Genomic DNA, 24,062 nt, shown 5'->3' on the forward strand with positions numbered 1-24,062 from the left:
AGCCCATAGGGCCCTCCGGGGCAGGTGGACCCTCCCGGTGGACCCCCGGAACCCCTTCGGTGGTCCCGGTACAATACCGGTAACCCCCCGAATTATTCCGGTGACCGTATGATGACTTCCCATATATAAACCTTTATCTCCGGACCATTCCGGAACTCCTCGTGACGTCCGGGATCTCATCCGGGACTCTGAAAAACATTCGGTAACCACGTACATCTATTCCCTATAACCCTAGCGTCATCGAACCTTAAGTGTGTAGACCCTACGGGTTCGGGAACCATGCAGACATGACCGAGACAAATCTCCGGCCAATAACCAACAGCGGGATCTGGATACCCATGTTGGCTCCCACATGTTCCACGATGATCTCATCGGATGAACCACGATGTCAAGGATTCAGTCAATCCCGTATACAATTCCCTTTGTCTATCGGTATAGTACTTGCCCGAGATTCGATCGTCGGTATCCCGATACCTTGTTCAATCTCGTTACCGACAAGTCTCTTTACTCGTTCCATAACACATCATCCCGTGATCAACTCCTTGATCACATTGTGCACATTATGATGATGTCCTACCGAGTGGGCCCAGAGATACCTCTCCGTCACACGGAGTGACAAATCCCAGTCTCGATTCGTGCCAACCCAACAGACACTTTCGGAGATACCTGTAGTGCACCTTTATAGCCACCCAGTTACGTTGTGACGTTTGGTACACCCAAAGCATTCCTACGGTATCCGGGAGTTGCACAATCTCATGGTCTAAGGAAATGATACTTGCCATTAGAAAAGCTTTAGCATACGAACTACACGATCTTGTGCTAGGCTTAGGATTGGGTCTTGTCCATCACATCATTCTTCTAATGATGTGATCCCGTTATCAACGACATCTAATGTCCATGGTCAGGAAACCGTAACCATCTATTGATCAACGAGCTAGTTAACTAGAGTCTTACTAGGGACATGGTGTTGTCTATGTATCCACACATGTATCTGAGTTTCCTATCAATACAATTATAGCATGGATAATAAACGATTATCATGAACAAGGAAATATAATAATAACCATTTATTATTGCCTCTAGGGCATATTTCCAACAAAAACACCTGCCCCACGGTGGGCGCCAACTGTCGTGGTACTGAGACTGACAGTACGAAGGGGGGTAGGTGATGGAGAGGCAGGTTCTAGCTACGGTGAAGTTGTTGACAAGTGTTTTACGAGTTCAGGCCCTTCTTTGAGGAAGTAACAGCCCTACGTCTCGGTGCCCGGAGGCGGTCGACTGGATTATGTGTATGTGTGTTACAGGGGGTGCGAACCCTTGTGCCAGAGGAGGGGGTGGCTTATATAGAGTGCGTCAGGACCCCAGCCATCCCACGACGCCAAGGGTTCAATGTAAGTTAAGACAGAGCGTTACAGGTAACGCTAGCTATAAAGGACTATAAATGATCTTTAAAACTACAGATTAAATGCCCAGCCGTTGCTGTAGAGTGGCTTTTAATCTTCTCCGCGTCGAGTGTCTTCTGGCGCGGTCGAGTGCTTCGATCTTTCCGAGTGGAATGTCTTGAGTCGAGTGAATGATGATGTCCCTCTACTGCCGTTGGCTTTAGGGCGATGACCTTAGGAAGGGTATATAGGACAGGCCTATGACCCTACCCTAGGTATACAACCCCATCAACGCCGAGGCAGGGCAGCCGGGCGTGGGGTGCGGCCGGGGTAGCCGGCGTGGAGGCCGTAGCCTGGGGTGCGGCGCAGCGCACGGCCGAGCGTGGGCGGGACGACGAGGGCGGGCGTCGGTGACAGCGGCGCAAGCCATTCCGCCGGTGGAAGAGCGGGTGGGGGCGGAGCCCCGTATGCAGGCGCGCATACGGTTGTATGCAGCGCGAGCGGCGGCGTCAAGGCCGCGTCCAGAGGCATGCTGAGCGCCCCGGATGGCGTCTCCGGCGGCGCGGCGCGGACGGCCGGGAGGCAGCCGGGCGGCTGGGCGCGAGGCCCGCACGGCGCGGGCACGGCCGGCGCTGGAGCCAGGGTGGTCGCGGCGAGGGCGGGCGCCATGGCCAGCGTGTTGGTTGGCTTTCTCGCTCTTGGCAGAGCAAAGTGCATGATAACGTGTTAGAAGAGTAATCGAGAGAGAATCGAGAATGACAACAAATGATTCCAGTATCTTTTATTAATCATGAATGTACACTTGTATACGAGGGGAACGGACGCGTCCATGAGACGCGACGGTTCAATGAGGCGCCTCCCCGAGAGGCAACTGCCGGTATGGGAAGCGGAGATTTTCCCTTAATAACCACTGGGTTATTATTTTCAACATTTGAAACCGCCAGCGCGGAGAGATGGGAGCAGGGATTATACCTAATAACCGTAAGGGTTATTAGACTGCTCACAGTGGGGAGTAACATAGAGGAGTAACTTGCCGATGTTACTAGTCTATGTTACTACCTCCATAGTGGGTAGTAACATATGAATGGTATCACGAAAGAGTTCATTTATTAGGTTATAGACTCATTATGTCTTGAAATGTGTGATGTTACAGTAACTAGCTAAGTTACCACAAACCCCTCTCTCCTTATTAATTAGCTGCCACATAAACAATCTTGTATTGAAATGTGTGATGTTACTAGTCAAGTTACTTCCATTGTGACTAGTCTTACCCAAACGCTGTCTAACGAGTGTGCGCGATCTAGCACTCTCGAGTGGCCAAACGCCAGCCGTCCATCACGCGACATGATCCTGCCACGTGGTGGACAGATCCGACACGGGAGGGGGAGAGAGCGGTGGCGTTTTGTCGTGTTTTACGTTTCCAACCGGCCTGTCGTCTCGCACGCATTCGCCCCCTCCTCTCCTCACACCCCCCTCCTCAGCAGCAGGTCGAGAGAAATCCCTAGGTCGTCGGCGACCGCAGCCGGCGAGAGAACAAACGGCGGCGAAAAATCACGGGGGAAGCCCGCACAGGCGAGGAGGTCGACCACATCGCTCCGCGCGGAGGCGAAGCACCACCAGTTTCGATTGAGAGGGCGACCGCGCGGCCAGTGAAGGGGAGGGAGAAGGTACAGGCGGACAAATCGGCGACGCGAAGACGACGAGGGCGCGGCGAGCTGCTTCATCCCCGTCGGGAAGAGAGTACGTAAGTCACTCGCCCTAGTCCTCCATTTTCCCCCAATTTTCGCGAACTAGGGGGGAGGTGTTTCGCTGACACGGCGGCGTCATCTACATGGATGAGCGGGGGGAGGGGGGGGGGGGGGGGGGAGGGGGAGGACGGGGACGGCGGGGATGCCGGCAGAGGAGTAAGGAGACGGGGAATCGATGCCCCGGCAAGCCCGTGCGCAGAATACCAACCAAAACCGATTTTCGATTTTGATATCAAACAGTAGCAAGCAGAGAGGAATTTTCTCGCGTGATTTTTTGTGTAGTGCATCGCAAGCAAGGAATCGATCCCAGGTGCTTTGTACGCTGTAGGTTTGTTTTCCACCAATAGGTAGGCAAATGTCAGGTTACACTGGGCAATTGTTTGCAGATTTTGCGTGCAAATCTGTAGCAATTCACAGGCAAGTTTAGTTTTACAGGCAATGTTTCTCACTTCACTTTTTACAGCGTAGTGTTTCCAGGTTTTTCCTACCCCATCCCTGATGACCCCAAGCACTTTTTTGTAGGCAATGTTAGCACCTACAGTGGGCACTTTTGTAGCATATTCTTTCCTCCAGAATTAGGCAATGCTACTACTTACAGTCGTCAATTCAGTGCCAAGCTGGGCAATGTGGCTCTGTTTTGCGGTTCATGTTCAGCAGGTTGTGGGGCAAGTTACAGTGGGCATGTTTCTCTGTCGCAGTGGATCCCTTTTTCGAGCTGATGCACCAGAGACTATTTACAGTGGGCAAGTTTCTCTATCGCGGTTGATGTTAAGTAGGTTATGGCAAGCCGGGAACAGAGATATTAACATGGCTCTCCCCGCACGGCACAAACGAGAGAAGGGAAGTGGTATGGAGAGTGGATATAACGTTGCCAGAAATATACATACATGTTTTAGTGGTTTGCTGTTTTTTGATGTATGTACATGCAGGCTTTTTGAGTTAAGAATTTTGCTCTGAACGTACTATATTTCTTCAGAGTATCGTTTATTGCTCCCTGAAATGTTAGCATTTTTTGGCACAATGCTTGAGCAGATAGCAAGCACTGCATAGTCTCTAGAGCCAAATTACTGCTCCATTTTTGAGCAGATAGCAGAGTGCATCTTTTATACATGTCGATTACTTATGTATATTGCATGTGCTTTTGTTAGATTTTTTCCCTGTGGAAATAAATGAGAAACTGGTTCAGTGTAGAAGTCATGAAATAATCCATTCTTTTTTGCTTCTCTGCAGGCAACAGAAATAGTGAAAACTAGCCAAGGACAACTTTCCCACCATCCCTGGCATGACAATTTTTAAGATGGAGGACTCCCCAGATCAATACGATGGCAAGCTACTGACTACACATTTTTTTGGTTTTCTTTATTTTTTTCACAACATTATTACATGCCTTAGGTAGAGAATCAGGCAAAAAACCCTGCAAACTAGATCAGCACGGAATTTATTCAGAACCCGTCCTATTCAGAATTAGGCAATCTCACACGTTTTTAAATGCTAAACGAGCCTGGAACCTATCCCGTTCAGAATCAGGCAATCCCACCCATTCAATCCAAAGTCGCCTTAAACTATATACACTTTTGAAACCACCTAACCCATCCAACCAACTCGCACCACAACCGGTACTAGGTCACCTAACCCACCAATTTTTCTCGCCTACAACAACACACACCCTACAAAATCGGCTAAGCCGACCATCCAACTAGCGCACCCTTAGGTGCTACGACGCCTAGCCATCGAACCTTATCATCTACAACACCACACACCTTTTACGCAAAACCGCCTAAGCCTGTCCAGCCAACTCGTCCACCCCCCGACACTATGTCGCACAGCCCATCGACCCTAATCGCCTACATACACGACACACCTTTTTTGCAAGACCTTCTAACCCCGTCCAACCAACTCGCCCACCCCTTCGTGCTAGGTCGCCAAGCCCATCGACCCTAATCGCCTACAACACCACACAACCATTTTGCAAAACCGCCTAAGCCTGTTCAACCAACTCACCCACCCCCGACGCTATGTCGCCTTGCCCATCGACCATAATCGCCTACAAACACCACAACACCTTTTTGCAAAATCGCCTAATCCCGTCCAACCAACTCGCCCACCCCTCTTGGTGCTATGTCGCCTAGCCCATCGACCATAATCGCTTACCACACCACACCCCTCTATTTTTTGCAGAAATTGCCTAAGCCCGTCCATCCAATTCGCCCAGTGCTATGTCGCCTAGCCCATCGACCATAATCGCCGACCACACCACACCCCTCTATTTTTTGCAGAAATCGCCTTAGCCCATCCAACCAACTCGTCCACCCTTAATGTTATGTCGCCTAGCCCATCGATCCTACTCGCCTACATACACCACACCCCTCTCTTTTGCAGAAATAGCCTAAGCCGGCCAACCAACTCGCCCACCCCTGGTGCCAGGCCGCATAACCCATTGACCCTAATCCCTAATCGCCTACATACACCACACCCCTCTCTTTTGCAGAAATCACCTAAGCCCGGCCAACCAACTCGCCCATCCCCCGGTGCGAGGTCGCATAGCCCATCGACCCTAACCGCCTACATACACCACACCCCTCTCTTTTGCAGAAATCGCCTAAGCCCGTCCAACCAACTCGCCCATCCCCCGGTGCCAGGTCGCATAGCCCATCGACCCTAACCGCCTACATACACCACACCCCTCTCTTTTGCAGAAATCGCCTAAGCCCGTCCAACAAACTCGCCCACCCTTGATGCTATGTCTCCTAGCCCATCGACCCTACTCGCCTACATACACCACACCCCTCTCTTTTGCAGAAATAGCCTAAGCCGGCCAACCAACTCGCCCACCCCCGGTGCCAGGCCGCATAACCCATTGACCCTAATCGCCTACATACACCACACCCCTCTCTTTTGCAGAAATCACCTAAGCCCGGCCAACCAACTCGCCCATCCCCCGGTGCCAGGTCGCATAGCCCATCGACCCTAACCGCCTACATACACCACACCCCTCTCTTTTGCAGAAATCGCCTAAGCCCGTCCAACCAACTCGCCCACCCTCGATGCTATGTCGCCTGGCCCATCGACCCTACTCGCCTACATACACCACACCCCTCTCTTTTGTAGAAATTTCCTAAGGTCGATCAACCAACTCGCCCACACGCCTAGTGCTACGACGCCTAGCCCATTTGACCCTACTCACCTAGATACACCACACACCTCTATTTTGTGCAAAACCGCCTAAGTTGACCAACCAAATCGCCCGCGCGCCCGGTGCTAGGTCGCCTAGCCCGTCAACCCCAATCGACTACAACACCACACACCTCTATTTTTGCAAAATCGCCTAACCCCGTCCAACCAACTTGCCAACCCCCAGGTGCTATGTCGCCTAGCCCATCTACCATGATCTCCTACAACACCACACCCCTCTATTTTTTTTTTTTGCAGAAATCGCCTAAGCCTGTCCAACCAACTCGCCCACCCCCGGGTGCTATGTCGCATAGCCCATCGACCCTACTCATCCACATGTCCGGTGCTATGTCGCGTAGCTCATTGAGATCAATGCCAGCCATCTGCACATTTTAGAAGACCAAAATAGGGGGCAAGGAATTAATACGTAAGCGACATAATGTAAATGAAACACTTTTAGCATTTCCCCCCCTTTCCATCATGCAAGCAAAACTGAATGAACAAGGGCAATTCTTTTCATAATTCACCAAAACACACCAAACTCAATGAGCAGCCTTTTATAGGGTTTGCAGGAATCTTTTTCTAGTACTGGTTTCTCAGGCTTTTTTCCTGGATACTTGTTTTAGTAGGCAACTAGACTTTCCTACTAGCTTTTTTTGTAAGCAACTCAATAGTTTTTTGACTAGTTTTTCCTGTACACTGATTAGTAACACAAATGTGCTTTTTTTGTTTCTTTTTACTTACAGAAGCAAGGTGCAATACAATAGACAAGATGCAATTCAAGAGCCAAGAGTCAGCAGCTTTTATTATCTAGCATCCAAGTTATACATGTGTAAAGGGGGAGGCAAGAACAGGGACAAGAATCAAGCCAGGTTCTGAAACACTTAGGTACAGGGGCAATTTTTGCAAGTAGTATATCAGGGGGGGTAGGTATAGAGAGGGAAATCCACTAGTTCTAGAATTAAAAGAAGTTCATAAACATTGGAACAACTTTGTTTACCTTTTGCTGTTCACTGGGAGAAATTTGCCCAGCTCTGGCAATTGAATTGCCCTCGATCTCCAGAATTTTTGCCTGGTCAGCACGAAAGAGTTGCAGACGCAATTGTGTTTTCCAGAATTTCCCCCAGGATTTTTCGCTTTGATTTTTGGCCTTTTTTACTCTGTTCTTCGCAGTGGGAGGGGAGGTCCCCAACGCTAGGCCATGGCGTCCAGCGGCGGCTGGGGATGGAAACAAGAAGTTGCATATCTGCGCTTGTGGGACGTAGGGTTTTTCTTGTGGTGGGTGAGTGGGGGAGGGGAAAGATCACGTGAGGCAGATCGGTCGCTGCTTGTTGGGACGTGGAAACGAGGGGGAGGTGGGCCTGCCTTTTTAGCACATGGGTGGGGACCGACAGGATTGACTTTCCTAATATGGCGGCCGCGACATCCACCCGCATAGCGCGCGGGCTCTGCGTAGCAGCGTCCGGGTTATTATTTAACATTAACCACCACATGAAGCCATTTTTATCTCTTGCACATCGTGAGCAGGTGGAATATGATTTAACATTAACCACCACATGAAGCCATTTTTATCTCCCACGATCTACATACTAAAAATATAGCAAACATCCTGGCAATTAGATTATAAAACAGAACAACGAAGACACTGGAGTATATACTGCCAATCAAACTCAATTATCAACAAAATCGAGCCAACTAATTTAAATTGGCAAAAAGGGATTTCTTTTTTTTGCGGGTGAGGCAAAAAAGGATTTGATTATGGTAACCAATCCGAACACAAGGTAATGGTGGCTCCCTGCTTGAGGTTGGTGAAACATTGGGCATGCCATTTATACGGCCATCTCCATCTACAAGGGAGAACGACAAGACGACCACCAAGAAAGTCAATGTGTGACTGGGATATGGAGGATACTTCTTCCCAGAAACAATATGGTGGGTACCAGACACAACAAATAAATGGAAAAATAGAAGCTACTATTGAACAAAAAAAATCTCGTCCTAACTTCTGTGATAACAAGTTTAGTTTGAATGTGAAATTTTAGCCGACGACTGTAAGAAACATTAATATGAACAGCTGAGGAACATATCCCTCCAGAAATGTCATCAAATAAGATTACTAAAATGATTATCACAGTTACAGTTATGTCACTCGGTCTGCCCTACCTGAAGTCATTATCTGAGGCTACAAGGAGATGGTTGCAGGAGGCACTTAGATAAAGACAACGTCTTCCCCTCCGACCAACACGGAATCTGTTGCCTTCAGTCCGTCCTTGTTTTGCCATTGTTCTTCCTACCATGCACCGATTATCCACGACAGGCCTGACAAGCGACGCATCAGCTGAAGCACCACACAGAAGTACATCTGATTCATCAGGAAGCTACTTTTTTGTTTGAGAAAACCATGTGATAAACTCATAAACATGTTAACTCACTTGTACTGCTGCTCACACATAGGACACGAGAACTATCACATATAAACCTCCAAAACTAGCAACAACTTTCTGCAGCGTCTATTGCCAAAATCGAAGCTTCTCTTCTAGATCGTGCAATAAATGCAACTAAAATATAAAGATTCCTGGAACGTTGGATTTACTTAGAAAATTATTGTGCTAAACATGACATCACAAAAGATTACCCAGAATACCTGAAATTTGAATGGATAGTTCTGAAAGACAGGAGAAATGTTATAGAAGATCAAAATCAATGTCATACAGTTTACAAGAATCTGAAAAAGAAATGGTGCGTAGATATGCTGTAGAATCAATGGCTGGAAATAAACAGTAAATTATGTTTGTTTCCGTAAGGTGCCAAAACAGATGCTAAATCTGAAAGCTCCAGTACAAAGTAGAAACTTGATAAAAGGATTCTTCGTTCAGTAATAAATGGTTTATGTGTGTATTCTCATGCATGAACAGAAAAAATTCCGTTCTACAATGGATCAGAAATTATGCCTTGGCGGCATGTACTCCCTCTGTTTCTAAATATAAGCCTTTTTAGAGATTCCAATATAGACTACATACGAAGCAAAATGAGTGAATCTATACTCTATAATATGTTTATATACATCCGTATGTAGTTTGCATTGAAATCTTTAAAAGGGCTTATATTTTGAAACGGAGGGAGTAGAAAATAAGCCAAGTTTTTCCTTTATTTTTACATGAAAAGCTGCATAGCTAGTCATAGGTTAGTCGGCATCACCAAAATAAAATATAGCTAAGCCACATTATAATATATCCTGATTCGGCACTTACAGATCCGAAATATTTCTCATCTCAGTGCTCGTTATAATGTTTGATTCATCTTCTTTGAGCTAAACTATTGTCTTCAAGCTAATGCATATGCTCCATTATAGTCCACCCTGATTCTGCACCTACAGACCTGAGATACTTCTCATCTCAGTACTAGAGATAATGTTTGTTTCACTTTATTTGGGTATAAACTGTTGTCTTCAAGCTAACATAAATCCCAAAATCAGTGGGTACCCATTTATCTTATAGCCAACGCTTAATTGCCCAATTCAAGCCGCTGAAAACAGAATCGAAGTGAATAGGTGATCGTCATGAGCCTACTTGAAATATTCTTTCTCCACTCCTTAAAACATAACTGAACCCTTATTCACGGTTCACGTTATCCAACTATTCCAGTTTGTACAGGACAATGGTAGAGCTGAAAAGCCAACATATGTTTTCTTGGGTTTATATAGATATCACCATATATTATGGAGGCAAAACAAACAAACTCGAATACCGAATGCCAATAAGCTTCGTACTGAATCCCTGATTTGTTGGAACTACCAAAGACACTAGTTCTCAATTACAATCAGATAGCTGCTCTGAAGATGGACCAGTGGAAGATGGCGGCGACGACAGATGTGAGTGCGTCGGACCGGTTTGAGCCCCGGACCCGGCAGATGGCTCGGTCGGGGCCTTCGGCTTTAGATGTTAGGCTTGGGTGAGAGCCCTGGGTATGTGGCCCAGCTTGCACCCCTTCATCATTTGGATAGGAGTAGCGGCAGAAGTTGTCAAGATGGCGGATTCAGGCATATTGTTGTTCTACTTTGTAAGGTCCTCATGAATAATTAATAAAATGGCCGCATGCATCTCCCAGATGCAGAGGCCGGGGGTCATCCTCCTTTTTTTTTAAAAACAATCAGATAGCTGCATAGCCCAGCTAGCTAGACTAGGAGGTATGCCTGCTCATACTATCTCCAGGTGAAGCTAATTTCGTGGCGCACATGACTATCTCCTGAAGCGGATGATGCAACCAACTTCGCACTAATAAACTGAAGAACAATAAAACCACGCACCTAACCAATTGGAGTACAAATGGTTCTTGTTTTGCTTCAGGCCACCCGAGCAACTCATCTATAGCCTATTTGGCAATAATGGGAAGAGGGATATGACTTTAGAGGAGGGACTTAGTAATGTATTGGGCAAGGAATTAGTTTTTACTCCCAAACCTTTGCTTGGTTTCTTTTCGGGATTACTAGCAGCAAGTGACGGATAAGGATTTCGTCGCTTTTTATTATTATTAGTGGGCGAGAACAAGATCTGAATTGCGAAATTGACCATTAGTATGTTTGTTCCGCATCAATCAACGATATGGATAAGGCCGCAGCTAGGCGTAGGTCGGGTGATACGCTGGATTTGTAAACTGCCCTCGCGTCCGTCCGATCGAACAAAGCTGGTCCGTCCGATCCACGCAAGCTGAACCACGCGCACGCTTCCACCTCCACGCGAGCGGTTGCAATGAAACGGGGATAGGTCGATCCCCACCCGCAGATCGCGGGCGCTTCCGCCCCACCGGGGATCGGTCGCGATCCGGCGGCCGCCTCCCCTTCCCTCCACCTCTTCCCCAACCCCACCCCCCACCCCCTGCCCGCGATGGCGCACCACATCGCCAGAGACATGGCCTACTCCGCCATAGGTGGTAGCTCCGGCGAGGGTTCGGTTGTTCCCCGGCGGACGACTTCAGCTCCGGCGAGCGCCTACCGAGATCCTCCAATTGTTTTCTCTGATGCTCCTCCGGCTGGATCCGCTGCAAATTGGGTGAGCTTCCCCTGCTGCCAAATCCTCCACTTGTTTATGTGCTGCATTGACATTTCCTATGCTAATGGCTTTGTTGCTTGCCCTTGTTGCTTTGCTCATTGTTCACTGTCATTTAACACAAACCAGTGTGCAGCTGAGGTGATGTTGCTTTAAACAAAACTATATGTTGCTTTGATTTCAATTCAGTAAGGAAAAAAAGTTATGTAATGGGAAGGTTGCATTGCTTCAGATTCAGAGGATGTGTAGCTTAACTGAATGTGTGTTAGCTATGCAACACCACTGAATGTTGCTTGCTTTAAGATTCACAGGATGTAAGCGCACACTGAAAAAATATCGATTTCTTTAAATTTCAGAGATTCCTTGTGCAAAGTTAAAAATTCTGCTGTATGAAAAAAATGCTTGCTGAATAGCAAAAAGCACCAGTAGATTATAGGGCTTGGGTATGTTATAGTGTTGCTTGTTGGCCTCTACAATTTCAGCAAGCATAAAACTCTGAAAAAGGATATGTTATTTAAAGCTTGTGCATACTGCAATGAAAAAACTGGTGTTGTTCTTCACTACTACTGATGGTGTTGTTCTACTGTTGTTGCAATGATGTAGCATACCGAAGATGGGGCGGCAAATGAGGAGAGTTTTGTTCAGCAACCTTTCACAAGTCATGGTGGTGGGGATTCAGGTGGTGTCCTAAACACTCACGGTGGAATGCATGATGCAGATGAGGATGATGATATTTCATCTCAGCCACTTCTGCCCTATGTTGGCATGGAATTTGACTCAATTGAAGATGCCCAAAAGTTCTATAATGACTACGCATTTGGAACGGGTTTTGGCTCACGCATAGCTTCCTCAAAGAACAGCCAGAAGAAAGGTCCACAACAACTTATCAAGAGGGTCTTCCAATGTGTGCATGCTGGCAAACCGGAGACTACATGTGAGACAAGCAGCCACTCGGAAGGAATTGCAGCAGGGGGAAGCTCATCAAGCAAGCAGGCCAGGGTTGAAATGGATGTGACAGTCAAGCGTCAAAGGAATCGGATTATGCGTTATGATTGCAAAGCTCATATGATTGTTGGCCTCAGGGGCAATAAGTGGGTTGTTACCTACTTTGTTGCACAGCATACACACCCTTTGATGCAGCATGAGGAGATTGTGAGGTTCTACCGCTCACACCGCAAAATTCCAGAAGAAGATTACCAACTACTGATGACAATGCATGATGTAAACTTGTCAACTACAAATTGCATGGGAATGCTTGGAATGGTCCATGGCGGAGACCGGAGGAAACTGCCATATGTGAAGAGGGATGTTTCAAATGCGCGTTCCAAGCTGCGACAAAATCAGTCATTTCAGGACATGGATATGACGGTTGCTTACTTTAAGAGGCGTCAAGCTGAGAATGCTCAATTCTACTACGCAACAGAAGTTGACAAAGAAACAAACGAAGTGACAACTCTGTTTTGGGTGGATGGAAGGACAAGAGAATTGTACCCAAAGTACAAAGATTGTGTGTTCTTTGACACAACATTTTGCACAAATCGGTACAATCTGCCTTTCGCTCCTATTGTTGGTGTGAACAACCACTTGCAAACCGTGCTGCTAGGTTGTGCCTTGGTGCCAAATGAACAAATAGAAACTTTCAAGTGGGTGTTTCAACATTGGATGATTGCAATGAATAATGAGCACCCGTTGAACCTAATGACTGACCAGGACAAGGCAATGGAAACAGCAATAAAAGATGTCTTCCCAAACACAGTGCATAGGTGCTGCAAATGGCACGTCCAGCGAAAAGCAAGGGAAAAGTTGGGTAGGCTCCTGAGCATGGATGAAAATTTTGAGCAGGTTTTCTATGGGGTTATCAATGATTCGGAGACGGTGGATGAGTTCGAGGAGAATTGGCAGCATATGCTGCATTGCTTTGAATTGGTTGACAACAGACATCTAAGCAACATGTGGCGTAAGCGAGAGACATGGGCTCCAGCATACTTCCGAAAGAACTTCTTCCCATTTACAAGCACTACAGGCGGTCTGAGAGTCTCAACTCCTACTTCAAGACATTTGTCAACCCTCAAGACTCTGTCTGGAGATTTGTACAACAATATGAGGTGCTTCAAGAAACAATGTTGGACCGTGAAGACAATCAAGCTTTCATAGGCCACGCAACAACTGCACCACTTTACTCAAGGTATGTGTGTGCTTTGTAGAGAGAAAAAGTTAGAACAGGGAACTTGAAAAACTCAAAATCATTGACCTTTTCATTGCAACATTCAGGTATAACTTTGAGCGCCAAGCAGTTCACTTCTATACCCGAAGCGTGTTTCTCAAGTTTCAAAAAGAGGTCATGGCATCAACAGGCTTCAGCCCCTGCTCTTGACAATGCAAGCGTGAGGTTTGAGCTGCACTCAAATTACTTTGAGAACCCCCGAATATTTTCAGTGAATGTTGTGTTGGCAGAGGAGAAGTTTGAATGCAGCTGCAACTGTTTTGAGATGAATGGGATTATTTGTGCACACATCATAAGGGTAATGGTGCATCTCAATGTCCAAAAAATTCCACAAAGATACATGCTAGAGAGGTGGTCAGAAGCTGCGACAACGGCAATGAGCGGTGGTGGATGTCTCCTAGATTTTGGGCACCCTGCAACCAACACTCTCAAGTACAACGCCTTGTGCAGAAAGTATACATGGTTGGCTTCACAAGCTTGCAGCAACGATCTTGCCTACAAAATAATGAATGATGCAGCTCACCAACTTGAGCCCCTCATAGCTGCAGCAAAGCAAGGGGCGCTCCCAGAACAACAGGAAGCAAATCAGCCGCAAGCAATGCAACAGCAACAACAAACCCCCGAGCCAACCACTGTGCCGCAACCTGATGGCGATGCCATGCTTCAGAACCCCGCACGTGTTCCAAAAAAAGGGCGTCCGACTGAAAAATCAAAGAGGAGAAAGACTCTGCTTGAGCAACGAGAAGATGCACATAAGAATAAAGCTAAGAAAGATGAAAAGAAGCAAACCAAGCCCAGAGGAAAACCTGGACCAAAGAAGAAAGCGCCTCCTTGTTTGTACTGCAACGAAGAAGGTCACGGTGTCCAAACATGCCAGTACTTGAAGGCTGCAATGGGGTTCAAAAAATGTCCCTACTGTGAAGAGCAAGGTCATGCTGTGCAAGAATGTCCCTACCTAAAAGCTGCAATGAAGACAGATGCTAGCATGGCTAGAGCAACAGAGCTTAGGCTGTGATCAACTTCGACCAGAAAAAGAAAAAGAAAACTCTCTTGCTACTACACATTTGTAATATTGGTTACATAGATTAGTTTCTTGACAAAGAGAATGGTTCAATTTACATTAGAGGACAAAAAGTAGTAATTTCATCATGCATTGAGTTGTGCCTGATATAATGTTCTTCTTTTTCTGAAATTACAATTCCCCTTGTTGCTTATGATATTGTTGCTGGCTCATTGTACTTCCACCATTGTAGCTTTTATTTTGAAAGGTTTCCTTGGGACAACAATGCATGATGTTGTTGCTGGCTACTTAAACATACAAGTACATTGGAGCATCCTGTTTTAAAACTTTTCCATAAAAAACACACTGGAGAAACTGCAGCAAAAACTTTTGACATGCCCGTTGCCACATAGAAAGGATATTGCATTACATTTCCTTTTGTTTTAGTGAGATTGAAAAGTTATGAAGATGAAGAGAAACAACAGCCCGACAATCGCCCCAACCCCACCCTATTGTTGCGATTATTCAACTTCACACACGATTACATGTGTGAGTACAGTGTATTGACTTTCATTGATGATGTCGAACTTCACTGTAATTACTAAATCCATATAAAAAAGGTGTATATTCACTGTATTCCATATGAGTAATAGAGATACTAGCAGATACACTGTAACTACTTGTGAGAAAAAAAAGATCTCAAGCCAGGTACAGTCAAAGTATATCAACAATCTTCTTGAAAAGGCAAGTAAAAAACAAATAATCCTTGCATAAGCTGACAAACAATCTTGAATAGGCTTCACAAAAAACAAATCCTTGCATACAGTCACACACTGAAACATTCCTGTGCTTCATTCAGAGTTGCATTGTGAAAAAAGTTCAGTTGAGCTGGCTAGAAGAACAAGCTCTCAACTACACTCGAGCCGGCGACAAGAACATGCTCCCAACTACACTCTAGCTAGCTACAATAACTCGCATCAGCAGTACTAGGCCACCGCCGCCATGACTCCTCCTGTTGCAGAAGCTCGAAAACACCCATCTAACGCTGAAGAAGCAGCTTCAGCTGATGCGCGGGGTCCAACTTGTTGCTTGGGTGTCTCAACAGATCTGCTGCAATGCGTTTCCGAAGGTTTGGGATGTAATCCTAGGAAGCAATAAGACAGGAAACAAGTAAATATTTAGTCATGAAACAGATCCCAATCAAGTTGAGAAGAATTACACAAAAAAAATATGGTTTGCTATCTAAAGAAAATACCTCGCCAAATGACAGCATAACAAGGCCATCCCAATTCTCCACGTATAAAATACTATAGTAGCCACAGTTATAGCTGAAAAAATAGAAGGTATATAGTTATAAAATGCAAAAGCAGCTTTAGGTGAAAAAAGAGAAAAATGTCTCTAAATGCAAAATAAACACATATTCTGCTGGGATAAAAATGCTTACTAAGTTTTTTGTTGAGGGTAATCAAGTGGGGTGAATAGCGAGTAAGACTCGAGATTGTGCTTAAAAAGTGGCTCCCTCATTGCAACACTCTTGATGTTTGCGACCTGATCAAACCCGATAAAACATGGACAAACAAAATGCATAAGTGTGCGGTGTGGAAAAGCAAAAAGAAGGAAAAGATTTGTTGCGCCAAACTCCAACAGGAGCATTACCACATTCTTAGTGATCCTGTCCATCTCAAAAAGGTCTTCCGAGTTCCTAATGGAGTCAAAGATATTGAACTCCTTTTGGGTGATGTTAACAACTACTACTGCCCAGTGCCTTTTGTGTACAACCATGAAGAATAGCTGCAATGCATCAAAACAAAGCAGAACCAGAAAATCCATTTAGAAAAAAAATGTAAAAAATAGAAAAAGAATGAAAGATGGAACAAGATAAGAACTTACCAGGTCAGATTTTGAAATGTGATTTTGTAAGCAAGCATTCTTAAATTCTTTTTCGCACACCTTCGGATCAAACACATCTGGCTCAGCACTGAGTTTCAACTGATGGAGAAAATCACAAAACAAAACAAAAATATTAGAGGGCAGACTACAACTATATGATAAATCAAAAAAGCATTGAAACAAACAGGTAGAAAAAAACAGATTTGAACACTAACACTCATCAACACTGAGAAAACAATTTTTTTTGGCTTCTTCTTCTTCACTGACTGATCATAGTTGAATGTCTTCAGGTATAAGGTCATGACCTCATTGTCAATCTCCGCTCTTGGCTTTAGAGATGCATGAAAATTCTCGAGAGATGTATGGAAGCCATCTATTTCAATGAAGTCAGGCCTGCAAAAAGAAAATTTGTGTTGATTTTAGATAAAAACAGCAAGAGATATGCTCACATATCAAACTCTTTCATCTATGGAAACACAGAAAAAAAAGATTTCAGGCAAAAATGAGTAATAGAAAAGCATCATCATATGACTCACAGAAGCTCGTTTTTCTTTGGTTTTCTTGTCTTGTATCTGGTCATTACATACTGATGGTGTAAGGCATCACCGTGTGCATCAACCTTAATCTTCTTCATCGTTGGCACATTGTCTGGGGAGACAGCCACCCTTTTCTTCTTTGTCTGTTTACCAAGACTGTTGGACTCACCCCTGACCTCAACATTCGCCTCGGTTGTCTCGTGCAAATCCACTACTACTGCACAAACATTGCAACAACACAAAAAACAGAAAGAAAAATGAGAATGCAAAAAGGAAACGCACTGAGAAAACTCTTAGATAAAAAGGAGCTTGTGTTCTGAAGCAAGAAAAAACCTTGAGGTCCATCGGAGGAAGCGTTTTTGAATGAGATGGGGGACACATCAAACACAGGCCCCGGAATGTCGTTTGCCCTAGGGAGCTTTGGAGCTGTGTCAAATGTTGCGGTTGGGAGGTTGCTAGGCCTTTCAACTTGAGGAGTGTTGTCAAAGTTTGGCACTGATGGGATTGAATTCTGCACATCAGAGCTAGAAGCATTTGCTGTCTGCACATGCTTGACTGGTATGTCTACTTTTTGATTCATCCACTCATAGTCTTCGGTCCCCTCCGAGAAAAGAGCACAAGATGGGCCATCTTCCCACTCCAAGGCAGTTACCATCATTGCCTGCACCGTGCCCTGGGAAAGAACTGGTGTTTCAACCTTATCAGAAGCTCCCGAAGGATCCATGTTGCAAGCATCTTTGGGGGTCACCTTTCCGCCCCGATGTATAACTTCCTCCTGCTCCACACAATCCTTCCCATGAGAATGATTGCTACTCTCACCTTGTTGCAACGCAGCAGCCCTGGAACGCTTAGCAACGCTTGTGCTTTGACCCGCCCCCTGTTCCGCTTCCACCCCAACCTTCTCAGCTAATGCACCGGTCTCCACTACTTTGGGAGCAGCAACTACACCACCAGGTTGTGCCTTGTTCTGATCATCAGCACCTGCTTCTGCCCGGGAATCAGGATCCGATAATGGACACTTGGAAGAGCGGATAGCAATGCCTGCTGCAGTGGCTGTTGGGGTGCCAAAAGTCACCGCTCCCGTGCGCTCGACACTGCTTGTTGCAATGACTCTTGGGGCGACAAAACCTTCACTCCTGTGCTCATGGTTTGACACTGCATTGGAGTGCGCTTCCATCAACATGAGACCCAACCGCTTGCAGAAAGTTGACTGCAGGACCTGCCCAAAAGAGGTAACAACATTCTTCAACTCTGCCGTATAGAGATTTTTGTGCTTCTCATATATAGGCTTCAAGTGCAAAGGTATCTGGCACAGAAAATAAGAAACAAACAAATGGGGGTAAGCATAAATAAAAATGAAAAAAGAAGATCAAAAGAACACAAAGAAGCAAAATCATGCACTAACAAAAGGTAGTGCATTTCTACCTCTAACTCTTGGCAGGAAGGGAGCGGCTGCAGCCACTCATCCAGAGAGACGCGAAACTTGGCACCTAAATCACCCTCAACACTGACTTGAGTGTTGGCTTTGTCAGCTCTATTAGTGATATTTGCCGGATGATGTTGATTCTGACCCTCACATTGCTTGTCCGCCTTCAGTACTGCATATGGCGTTTGAGACAAAGGGCGATGTTGCATACAACAATCACCAAAAAGAAGAAAATAAGATGTTTATCACCGAAAGAAATCTTTAAAAAAAGGAAGATTGGGTCTGCTCTTACATTGCGTTTTCCAAAATCAACCTTCTCGAGGGTGAGCTTGTTCCTGTCAAATTCTTTAACAAGCTCAAAATCTGCATTGCACACAAAGCAAGCCCTGGGCAGCGAGTAGTTGAACGTCTCCTCACTAATCAATGACCGAGGCACATACAGGAAATCCATGTAAATTAACTACATATATTTTTGAAAAAGAAAACAAATCAGAAGGTTGTATCGTACATATGATTGTTGCGAGCAGGATAAAATAAAATAAAGTAAAGCAAAAATATGAACCAATGAAAACATAGACAAAAATGATTTGCGTTTGGCATACCACGAACATAGGTAGACAGCCCCCTATCCAGAAGCCACTTGCCCCAGCCTCCCTCTTTAGTTGGTAATTCCTCGCCTCCCTCAACGCAGTTGCCAACACATGCTCGTCCCACGCAAACTCATTCAGTTCATCCAAGTCCTTCAAGCTAGCAAGGTAGTCCAACGAGACCATGTTGCCGGTGCCAGGAACTAGCACGAGAGCAAGGCATAAAAGAACCCAAGTCCTCTCTAAAGTAACAACATCATTATCCGATGCTTTCTTGATTACAGAAATGGATTTCTTAATTGGAGCCCTTGTGCCTTCTCGATATATGTCGCGCAGCTCGCAACGTTCGTTCCTCTTCAGCAGCTCCACTACCCTTGGTCCGGATGGGACATTAAAATTTTTTTGCACCATGTCTCTAGTGAACAATATAGTCTTCTTTTTATGGCTGACCAAAAGGCACATGTCAAATTTGAGGACGAAGAACATTGCTATGCAATTCCAAATAAAGAACATTGCAACAGAGACACAAACAAAATGAAATGGGCCAGAGGGTGATTTGAAGGTACCTGAACAAAGAATGCTTAGTGTCAATTCTCATAACTACCCAGTCAATCAGCTCAAGAGGTACAGAAAATGGTGTGATCTTCAACAACGAACCAAAACTCGACTTCTCTAGCACTGCCCTCTTGTTAGCATTCAGCTCCTTCTCTGCAACCTCACGCAAACGGCTAGCTGAAAAGCGTGTTGAAAACGACCCATCGGAAGATTCATCATCATCCATTTTTGGATCATTGCAAAAAAAAAGAACAAAAAGGAAATGTTCAGAACACCCATTAACAACACTAAAAGCTATAGAGAAGGAATGCATGAAAAATCTGAAACTCGTGAAAAAAATCTGAAATGTACTTGGTCATTGCATGAAAATGCTGGTTGGTCATTCATTTTAGGAGGCCACATAAAAAATGTAATGTAGCATCTTCACTAACTTCTGAAAGGGAAAACTTATATAGCTATCACTAACAGATATCAAATAAAAACAAACACAAACAACTACTTCTACAATTTCCATGCAATATGGGTAAAAATCCTGGGGTAACATGTACTGCAATGCAACACAACTGCCTCCTGAACAAACACAACAACAGACAAAACTACACTAAAATCTACAACTCGCAAGTACTACAAATGCAAAAAACCGTCTAATCATATCTCTGCATCATCAGACCTGCTACACACATAAAAACAGCAGCAACCGTCTGCATAAATCCACATGCAGTCGACGACATTGCAGCATTAGTCGTGAGCACCACCGAAACCTATCAAAAAAGCAGCAGCACACACACACATGCCATCACTGATGACCTTCAGCAAGGTGCAGTGCAAAAGACGTGGAAGATTGCAACAAGCTTGAAACAGAGGCAGTTGCGAGCGTGAGATCCCGGAGAGAGTGTATGGGCTCTGGCAAAACTCCTGCTCCAGATCCAGAACAAAGACCACCCCGCCTCTCCCAAAAATAGATGTCTACCGACGAGCCCGCCCCTAAAACTCCGGCGAGCCGGCGATCCGCCTCCCCTAAAATAGATCGTCTGGCCTTTCTGCTACGAATTTCTGCTGCGGATTTCCGTATTATTTTGGAGAAGGATCCGAGGTACCTGTCCTGCAGATTGTCGCCGTCCATGTCTTCAGCCGCCTCCTCGCGGACCTCCTCACGCGCCTCCCCTCGTCGACCTCGCGTCAGCTTCGCCGCCCCGGGAGCTGGACGCCGCGACGACCGTCGCATCGGAGATTTGGAGCGAGGGCGAGAGGAACGAAGGGGAAAGGGGAAATGTTGCGGTGTAACGCGAGGGGTGCGGGTGAGGGAAAACGGCCTACCCGATAGATCTCTCGCGTCGGGCGCTACACCGGGTCCGTCGGATCTCTCGCGATCGGACGGCGCGCGAGGAGATTTACGAGAGCGAGATATCAGTCAGTTGGAAAGAAGCATTTTCCTATGGATAAACTAGTTGCCGGATCAAATATATCGTGTGCAGTGAAGTATTGCCTGCATGCGTCTGATTTATTGTTATATGTGTTTGCTCCTGAAGCAATAGTCCAAGATCTGAGGCAACACGAATAAGGCTACGACCATCGGCCGGCAACATCGAGGCAATAAAGTGAGGCTACCCCGCAAAAGAATAAAGAAAATAAAGTGAGGCTACTGAAGCATATCCAGCCATGGATGCCAGCCTGCGGGATCTTGATTTACGTAGGTAGTCAGGCATAATAAAGCAATCGATGGTGAAGTTGTAGTGAGAATCAAACATAGCTCCCGTAAAATAGAATCAAATTAAAAGGGCTGGATCCTAAAGCATAATCATTTGGGGGCATCTACCGAAAAGCGATGAAGTACCTCTTCACGCAGCAGCCACGACGCGCTGCCCTCCCGACCATAACCAGCTCGTCGACTAGACGAGGATGCCTCCAACCCCTGACTCGCGGACTGCGCCCGACTGTGGCGGTGTGGCCAGGTGTTCGTCGCCGGTGAGGCGTCGTCCACCACACCGGGCTTGAGAGAACGGCGCTGGAGGCCGAGCTCCCGCCGGGCCCACTCGTATCGCTGTCGGACGATGGCCGCCGCTCGCCTAGCCCCAAACCGCTCGCCGTAGTTGTTGATTAGAACATGACTGAATCCCTTGGATCTTTTTTTTTGATTCGGCTGGTAGTGGGCGTGATCCAAACAGCACGACCAAGCCAAAAAAAAAGTAAAAGGAGGGACCGTCATAAAGAAAAGGTAAAATTACACCACCCCATAGATGCGACGGAGGAATCGGCTATTCAGCTCGATCGACCGACCATTATTCTTCACCCTGGGTTATTAATAGAGTTTATATATATATACACGCCTGAACTTTCCGCTGTAGGAACCTGACCTTCGAGCTATCTTCGCAACCGTGTCTCCTCGCGCGATTTTTTTGGTTAGTTGTGTTCTATGTGATGTAAGTGTAATCTCCAAACAGTTTTTAGGAACTAAATGTCCGTTTTAAATAGGAATCTCGCTCATTGGCGGATATTACTCTCGGGTCGTGATGAACATGCGTCTGTTACAATTTTACTGTCTGAGTTGTTCGACCTAAACTTCTTCAAGGGTTAGGTTGAACTTCAGCCAACATTGCAAAATGTGGTTTGCGATATACCGTTGAAAATCTATGGACACGAGTATCATGACCCAAGTTGAATTTTTGGCAAAATGTCAGCGGTTTAAGAGCAGTTTTGAAAATCGTTTTTTCTTCATACAAAAAACGTGAATCGTATTTTCTATCGCATTTCTAAGCCGTTTGTCGGAATGAGGCAAATAATATGACGTTGGAAAGCTGCTGCAAAACCGCTCCTTCCACATGTTGATGTTTTCTCTAATTCCCTATGGTTAAATAGTAATTTTGAAAATCGTAAAATTTCACAAACCGAACAGCTGAGTTCGTATTTTCGATATCATTTCTAAACGGCTAATCCAATTGAGGCAAATAATATGGCATTGGAAAGCTTATGAAAATGCGCTACTTTTTCATGTTGAAATATTTTTTTAATTTGAACGGTTTAAAAGTAATTTAGAAAACGGTATAAGTTTCACCGAGTTCGTATTTTCCAGCTAATTTTTTAACCGTATGTCCGAATGCAGCAAATGATATGGTGTTGGAAAGCTAGGACAAATGCAAAAAAATTTCTTATATATTGTTTCTCCTAAATCTTTACGGTTTTAAATCAATTTTGAAAATGGCAAAAAGTGTATTTTCACCGTAATTTCTACAAACTTTATCGGAATGGGGTAAATAATATACTGTTAAAAAGCTACGGAAAATGCGAAACTTTTTCATGTTATTGGTTTTCTCTGATTCCTAGCTGTTTTCAAGTAATTTTTAAAATAGTGAGATCATGCATTCTGCCTTTATTGCGAAACAGATTATTCGAAAATGCACCTTGTGAAGAAATTGAACTTCTCGGCATGTCTACTTGAACTTCACTTTGTTTTTCACGTGTTTTTTTGGCTCGTAGCTCTCCATCCACTCACCGGAATTGAGCAAGTGATATACCGATGGAAAGTTGCTGTAAACACGCAACTTTTCCGTGTTGATCATTTTTTCATACTCGCGACGATTTAAAAAATTTCGTCTCAAATTCATTCAGTGTAGTAGTTGAACTTCCTGTTGTTTTCATGTTGAACTTCTGTGACGTATTTTTGTTTGTAATTTTCTCATCCATTTGTCGGTGTTACACAAATGATATTCCTTTTTTACAAACCTCTCTCACAATATTTTTTTAACTTTCTTCCACAGAGTACTTGAACTTATAGCAAAAAGAATCTCATATTAAACACACACCATGTAGTACATAAACTTTTTCCTTTTTATAATTTGAATTTTTGATTTTATTTTTGAAATCAAATTGCTTCCAAATAATAACTGAACTTCTTTGTGGATTGAGAGAATTGTTTTAAAACACAATTTTTTGTGTGTTTTTGAACATGAAAATACAAGGTGAACCTCTCTTGCAATTTTTTTTGAACTTCCCTGGACAGAGCACTTGAACTTCTTTCAACAAACTTTTTAAGCTTTTATTTTTCTATACTTTTATTTTCACTGGAAATGCATTCCTTGCAGTAATTGAACTTCTCGTTGTTTTCACTATGAACTTCAGCCAACATTTTTGTGTATACGTCGAATTACACGCAATTAAAGACTGGACATCATTTTTTACCATATTTTAAAACATGTAATTGGAGGACGGACGTCCCGCAATATAAATTATGAACCGTGCACGGAGGTGACGTGAACTTCTTGCAACAAATCTGAGTTTTTTTATATACTTCGAACTTCTCTGTTATTTTAATTTCAACTTCTTAGTCATATTCTTAGAAAGGAAATATGTGTTTAAATAAGCATCAAACATTCTTTTTAAAAATTGAACTTCATTGTTTTATTTTTCATAGAAACGCTAATAATTTGAGTTTCCCATATACATCGAATTACTCCTCTTTTTTAGTTTGAACTTCGTCATTTTTATTCTTTAGTGACAAGGA

At 44.8% G+C, this 24,062-nt stretch overlaps 1 protein-coding gene and 2 long non-coding RNA genes across 6 annotated transcripts; 1 reads left to right on the plus strand and 2 right to left on the minus strand.

Moving 5' to 3' along the window:
* Nucleotides 1–2,818: 2,818 nt before the first annotated feature.
* LOC120968231 (uncharacterized) lies at nucleotides 2,819–7,403 on the plus strand. The gene is made up of 3 exons (XR_012189754.1): nucleotides 2,819–3,126; nucleotides 4,361–4,455; nucleotides 7,048–7,403. It is a non-coding gene; the product is annotated as an uncharacterized lncRNA (long non-coding RNA).
* A 617-nt stretch (nucleotides 7,404–8,020) lies between these two features.
* Nucleotides 8,021–21,683, minus strand: LOC141027813 (uncharacterized). Its single transcript, XR_012189755.1, has 2 exons — nucleotides 21,399–21,683; nucleotides 8,021–8,620 (listed from the first exon to the last, which is right to left on the minus strand). It is a non-coding gene; the product is annotated as an uncharacterized lncRNA (long non-coding RNA).
* Nucleotides 15,093–20,517, minus strand: LOC109784282 (ubiquitin-like-specific protease ESD4). Of its 4 annotated transcripts, XR_006666497.2 has the most exons (7): nucleotides 18,422–20,517; nucleotides 16,676–18,302; nucleotides 16,461–16,559; nucleotides 16,227–16,361; nucleotides 16,015–16,118; nucleotides 15,826–15,898; nucleotides 15,093–15,714 (listed from the first exon to the last, which is right to left on the minus strand). XR_006666497.2 is itself a non-coding variant. In XM_073505267.1 (6 exons), the coding sequence occupies exons 1-6, from the start codon at nucleotides 16,760–16,762 to the stop codon at nucleotides 15,610–15,612; spliced, it is 603 nt and encodes a 200-aa protein (XP_073361368.1). In that variant the 5' UTR covers nucleotides 16,763–17,759; the 3' UTR covers nucleotides 15,104–15,609. The 4 variants fall into 4 exon arrangements, 2 of the variants coding, with proteins under 2 accessions (XP_073361368.1, XP_073361367.1); XR_006666496.2 differs by having other exon boundaries at nucleotides 16,015–16,361; XM_073505267.1 differs by lacking the exon at nucleotides 18,422–20,517 and having other exon boundaries at nucleotides 15,104–15,714; nucleotides 16,676–17,759.
* Nucleotides 21,684–24,062: the final 2,379 nt, after the last annotated feature.

The sequence above is a fragment of the Aegilops tauschii genome, chromosome 7, assembly GCF_002575655.3.
Source record: "Aegilops tauschii subsp. strangulata cultivar AL8/78 chromosome 7, Aet v6.0, whole genome shotgun sequence".
Taxonomy (NCBI): Eukaryota; Viridiplantae; Streptophyta; class Magnoliopsida; order Poales; family Poaceae; genus Aegilops; species Aegilops tauschii.